This window comes from Hypomesus nipponensis, chromosome 15 (genome assembly GCF_054491055.1).
Source record: "Hypomesus nipponensis isolate SF chromosome 15, ASM5449105v1, whole genome shotgun sequence".
Classification (NCBI taxonomy): domain Eukaryota; kingdom Metazoa; phylum Chordata; class Actinopteri; order Osmeriformes; family Osmeridae; genus Hypomesus; species Hypomesus nipponensis.
Window position 1 is genome coordinate 12,505,962 of NC_140375.1, and position 6,746 is coordinate 12,512,707.

Genomic DNA, 6,746 nt, shown 5'->3' on the forward strand with positions numbered 1-6,746 from the left:
GCAGGTGGTGTGAATTGGTCGAAATAAAATGAATGTCATTCAGCATCTGTACGTAAGTGCATAGGTGCACCATAACAGTGTTTTCCATACATTGATTTATTTGTGGCAGCCCACTAAATTCCGATTTTAAATTTAAAAAGATTAATCCATTTTTGCTTCCACACTTGGCAAAGTTCTGCAAGCATGATATCAAATCCCTGGTTTGGACTTTGACAAAGTTGTAAGCTATGTGTAACCAGCTATTAGGCTAGAGTCCTTATTTGAGTTGTCCGTTTAAATACAAACCAAACAAGTGTGGTGTCTAAGATGACAGGACCTAGCTGCTATATTTTTGTTTAAATCTCGCTATTTATACAAATATCTATTGTACAGCACTCAAAAGATTAAAGGCTGCAAGAATAAGGATTTTGCGTATATACCTGGGGTCAGTAGAATGGTTGGCATTGTCATGTCGCACAGCTGTTTGTGTTAATGCCCCAAAACACTGGGCTACCTCCACTAGATTAAGGCTACTTTCAAAAACAAAGTCCATTGACACTTTATTTTTTACATTTTGTGGGTATTACTCAATGTGATTTCAGTGCATTGTCTTCAAAATATATTTTCCAGGTTCCCTTCTTGAGTTACTGAGAGGGAGAGTTTGACATTATGTACAATAAAGTAAATATAATACTTGGCTGCAGGTAATTTGCATCCCTGTACAGTGATAAGAAATATACGTTTAAATGGAAACATACGCTGTCATAATCTGACAAAGAAATAAGTGATTCATATGCTGTACAGGTCTTTTATGAATGGGGCAAGTGGATTGGCCTTAACACAAGTGCTCTGCTCAGATAGAGACAGGTACATACAAGCCCACCCACTGATGATCCCTTAGCTCCGATGAGGCATCCACTTTGTCCACCTCCTCACTGTCTTGACATTCTGGAAGCGGAGGCCTCACCCTCATCCCCTCCACTCCACTCCACTCCACTGGCTGACTCAGGGTCTGATTGGAGAGAAACATGCAACCCAATCTCTGTATGGTAACTAGGGAAAGACAGAGGCCCCACCTCCTGCGTCTGAGTATGACACACAAAGCTACCACTGGACGTCAGAGGGACAGAGCTGTTCCTGTAATATAAGCTCCTGCATTCTCTCTCCAAACAGTACACACCTGTGGCTCTAAGTTCATGTTTAATGTATTGAACGCTAGGCCTGTAATTTTTCACGAGCATGCCAAGCTGTAACTTCATGTTAAAATACTGTTTTTGCTTTTCATTCTATTAGATGGTTTTATGATTGGTAGAACTCAACTACATACAAATATAAATAGGCTAAATCTGTTATGGAACAATATTGCTCTGTTAAATCTGCTGATGAATTTATCAGTCAGCCTGTACTCTGAGGCTTTAGTTAAGTATTGATAAACAACAGACTAATCAACCCTAACTGCAGAAATAAGGAATGGTGTATTACTTTGATAGTAATAGTAAATCATACCAGAGTGAGTATTCTCAAGAAAAGAATACCGTCACAGGTTATGATTCATGGACAGTACTGCTCCTCTGGCCTACTCTCTGACCCAGACTAATTGGTCCAACAGTGCATTCATATCAAACCAGGACTAAGAGGGGGGAGGACAAGTGCAGACTGCAGTGTTCTTTCCCGTTTCTCCTCTTGTTAAAGGTCAGAGACAGAGAGGTCAGCCATTGCAGTGGATTGTCTTTGCTGTCACCACAACTTTGTATCGCACCGTCAGGTCAGGGGCCTTTCCTTCATTCCCCAGCTGTCATTATATTCATACCTCCACAGACACAGGACAATATGTGACATGAAAAAGTTGCTGCCCACATCTGAATAGTTTTTCACAATGAATTTGGTCATGGTGTGAAATGTAACTAAACAAACAATTTTCAGGTGCGAAAATGTCATTGCCAGCACAATTAACTAAACCCTCTTCATAGCCTACATGAAAAAGCACCTTCCTTGAGCAACCTTTATTTTAAGGCCCAACTCTTAACTCACAACAAACATTTTGTTTTGATTTTTGATTGTCTTTGGACCACAAGGATGTGATCTTGGCCAAATGACAATCTCGGGATGCGCAACTGGAAAATCAACAATGAAATGGCACACATTACAAAATATCAGGCATAAATGATGTGCTTTCTGTGACTTCAGCTGTCTACTGCTGGACATATATCAGGCATTTTAATTGACATGTGTTGTCAAACTGTCTCCGGTCATTTTAATTTTTGTCTCCTAAAATCGAAGGACTTTGTGTAAAAAAAAAAAAACACAAATTCATACAATCATAAATATCATAAAACTAAACCTGACTTTTTTTTCTCCAACAAACTTTAGTCACAATAGTGTTCTCACAAACGCATACGCAAATCATTTGACGACCGTCAAACTGACAGGGAAAACACCCTAAGTTGTCAAGGCCACTTACTCTTGACCTGACACAAAAGCAATATGACAGGAAACATCAACTAGTATCTTTTACTCAACATGTCAAAGATGAAACACTACATTGAGTAAAGAAACAGCATGAAAGAACCACTGGAATTTGTCACCTACAAAATCATATACATGTGATTATATACGTTTTTAAATATCCTACTTTAAATATAACGTATTGTAAATATTAGCCCGTTTCTTACAAGTTTGATCAACACACAAAGTAATGTGCCAGAACCATCACTGAAACCCATGGATTATTAAAAAAGGGCATTGATTTATTCAGACCAACAACCGACCTGTTTTTTGGGGGGTTGTGGTTGGTGTGAAAGGAGAATCAGTTTCATACAGGATGACAATCTGTACCTGCTGGGGGCCTTCTCCATTGACTATGTTAGGGGGTGGTGGCGAGGCCAGAAGTGGGAGCTCGGGGCTGACAAGCTGGCCGGACTCCAGTGGGGGGGTGTGGTCTGCCATGTCTCCCTCATTCACACCACTGAAGAGGTGTTCCAAGCTCCTGTGGTACAAAACAACAATCAGCACAGGATCTCATAACGTCATAGCAACAGGGCACAATAGACATACAGTGAGAGAAAAAAAAAAACACAATTTCAACTTGAGCAGTGCACTATAAAGCAAAGCATAACCTAACCATGATCTCTTCCACTCAAAAGCCGGTTGGTGATAAAGCAAGCAGTATTTTATAGCTGTAAACCTAGGGGAAACACTGATGTTTCATTAAACACATTAAATTATTAACTAAACCAAACATTTGTCCTACTTTAAGTATATGTGTGGATATTTTTTCATATTGCATCAACATTTTAGGTGAAATTGTAGACTTTGGCCCTCATGAAGCACGCTGCCTCAACACACTTGTATTGCCAGCTCACATTCGCAGACAAGGCCTGTGTCTCCCTCATGTGTCTGGATGGTGGCCTCAGCTAAATTGATCCCTTAAGTTATTATTCTCAAATTGATCTCCAAATACAAGGCATTTGAATACAGTGTTCTTATTAGATCATTGGTGTAAGTTGAATTCAATGTTGATGTTGTGGATCTAGCTTAATCTAAGGGCATTTTTGTTTTTTTTCAGTAAGAAATATTGCTATATTTGGACTGGGCTATGTGGAACTAATATGTTCTCAAAATATATCGTGGTTTATCATCTTATCCACTTTATGTTTGACATTTCAGTCATAATGGTCCCTATGGTTGAATGTTTATTTAATTTTGTGCATGTTATTTAAGGTAAAATTGTTTGCAACAATGGGTGGAAGAGGCAAAAGGCCTATGCAGTTTAAGAATGTTCTGCCTTAACAGTTAGTATTCAGTCAACAGCAAATCTCCCTTCCCCTCCCTTCTAATTTCTACAGTAAGACACATTCTAACAACAAAGGCTATGGCAATTTGCAGTCTCCATCACCCAATCCTTTTGAGGAAAAGGGCACGTGTCCTTGAACTTAATTACTATCCAGCGCATGCGCTCCTAAACCAAGTGGTGATCTGGCTTATGTAAGCCACACCCCTACTTAAGCTCAGTAAGTCACTTTACCTTGTGGTCAATGAACTGGAAACCCCAAGCACTGCAGCCATGTGTCAGAACTAACATTGCACAATATGAGCTTATAATTTACTTTTATTTGGCATAGACTGGCTTTAGATGATGTGTGGCATGTGTCAGACCCTTACAGTTATTACATGAAGTAAGCTTAAAATACAAAGAAAATAGTGGGCATGGGAAACCTAAATCACATGTCCTGAGATTTTGTCTCACACTAACTCTTAACATAAAGTAGGATAAATAGTATGAAACTCTACTACAGAAAATAAAAAGTATTACTAAATACAAAGTCAACTCATTTATATCAGTGACCAGGTTTCATGCTTGTCTTTGACTGAGTCACCTGAGTTATGAATCTCAGGTGCCCACTTCCATTGCTTCTCTATTGAAATAAAAACACAAGACTACTAACACTTGCTACCAGGCAACATAATTCCCCCTATTACCTCACACTTTGAGCATGTCTACAAACTACAGTATAACACCTTAAATCAGTATTTGTATGTCTGTACTTTAATTTTTTAAATGACAATTGAAATTTGCCATTGACAAATTAAGGACTAAACATCTCTGACTGCATCTTGAAAATCCCCTCAGATCTCAGTCGAGAAACCACTGTACAGAGAACGGGGACATCTGTTTTTCGGTATGGTTATGATTAGGAGAAAATAAAATTGCAGGGACAAAATTAGAATGGAAGCAAACGTGTGCAAATGTCACTTGTGCATATGCACTAAAATGAAGCTCTGATTCTGTGTTGCTGCAAGGAATTATGCCGCAAAGAAGTCGGTGCCTAAAGTACTGTCTTTCAAAGGATTCTATAAGTGTAATACGTTGACACATTACACCATCACATAAATTAAAATGCTATCCAAATAATATTGAAAGACACATACCACCACCTAACCTAGGTTAAAAGCAAGCATCTCAAGACTGCAAATGACCATTGGGTGTTCCGGTGTACGGGGCCTTCTTCCTAATATAGCTAGCTTAGTTAGTTCAAGGCAGCTCGTAGTAAGGCTTCCCTGCCTCAGTTTGCCTAACAAGCTAGTTATCAAATGTAGGTAAGTATGATCATATCAAGTTTTAGGCCTTCATTTCAGAAACGTTGAACCTGACACCACCGTAGCTTACATTGAGCCACTAGTTTACGAACTACTGACGTCACAGCTAGTACTAGTAGCTGTCGTGGCTACGACGTTGATATTAAGGCTAGGCTTTAGTACATTAGCTGTCTGTATTGCACTTACAACTAATTGAAGTAGCTAAAATATAAAATTGTTTAATTGACATGCAAAGCAGTGGTTCACCCCGATCAAATATTCGTATGATCACTTCCAGAGATAATGACACGCCACACAAGACACCTTGCAAACCTTGCCAGCTGGCTGACTGCGAGCAACGCAGTCTAAACTAGCGTTCATGCAATGAATGTGAATTTGAGAAAACAGAAACAAACAAAAAATTATTAAATATAACTAGCATGAATTAAAACATCAACCTTGCTCGTTAGCTTAGCAGTTGACATACGCCGGAGTAAACATAATTTTCTCGAGACGTCCCCATTTAACTAGCTAGCTAGCTAGAAATAGCCGTATAGACCTGCGTAACAACATCACAACTCACCAAATTTGCAGTTAGCTTGCTTGGCTGTCTCCAAACGTAGCAACGTATTAAATGTTCTTACGCGACTAAGATAACTATACCGAGATCCCTAACTTACTTCAGCATCAACTGAAATGATTAGGTGTACAGCGTTCACGTAAGAAAGCTAGCTACTGTAGCCTAGCTTAGTCGGGCTCAAAATGAAACGTCATACGCTTGCTAGCCATCTAAGACGTGGAAATGTGACATGATGTATGAAGCTAGCTAGATGGCTGTGCCACTAGCTGGTACCTGTAGTTAAACACTGAGTTTAGCAAGTGTGTATGAAATATGATATCCTAATCGAAATGTTAGTTTGCAAATTTCCCGCTGTCAAGCCTGTGTGCAGTGTACACATTTTTATATTACAAGGTGATTTGGGAAGTTGTAGAAACGCCAGTATCAGCTACGCGTGCGCTCAAGATATTTCTCCCTATCTTACGTAGTGGGCTCCCGTTTTCCCTTAAAAACGTAGAGAAACAATGTAAAAAGCAACTCGACATAATCAGTAGTTATTCGTAACTATTCCTGTATTCAAATATACCTTATTAACCTTTGTGCTTCTACTTGTTGACTAGTTACAACAATAATTTGTGACAGCCAAGTTAAATGAAAAGTTTCACTGTAAGAATAATCTATCGAGTCGAATTGATTTGAACTAGCCTAGTAATTCTTAACACGTAGCTCGAGGGCTACTTAACACAAAAACACTAGGCCTTGTAATAAGATAAGAATAGCTACTATTGAGTAACGGCTTACTAATGAAGGCTCATCCAAGCCTCTATAATGACTAAATGCCAACCCGATATGTTTGGGGAGGAGAGGGGGGGGGGGTTAGGGTTGGTTGTTTGTTTTTGTTTTTTTGGGGGGGGGGGGGTAGATCTGAGTAGGGCACCCTTTTTGTGTGGTTTGCACCAAAATAGGCAGACGTTTCAATTTCAAATACGGCACATTCTTACAGCCTTTGAAAACACTAATTTACTTCACCACTAGATGGTGGTAGTGGGGTTTTAAACTGAGAAGAGATAACAAAGCTGCGGTGGTGTTTACTCTTTGCGCCATAGATTACACTGTACTCATTGTAGGCAGT

The 6,746-nt window shown here is 39.3% G+C and overlaps 1 protein-coding gene across 1 annotated transcript in view; it reads right to left on the reverse strand.

The window, feature by feature from the left end:
- fndc3a (fibronectin type III domain containing 3A) overlaps positions 1-6,061 on the reverse strand; it is a 29,930-nt gene extending 23,869 nt beyond the window's left edge. Inside the window, 2 exon segments of the mRNA XM_084673890.1 lie at positions 2,815-2,965; positions 5,639-6,061. Coding sequence (XP_084530016.1) covers positions 2,815-2,925 — 111 coding nt within the window. The 5' untranslated portion in view covers positions 2,926-2,965; positions 5,639-6,061.
- Positions 6,062-6,746: the final 685 nt, after the last annotated feature.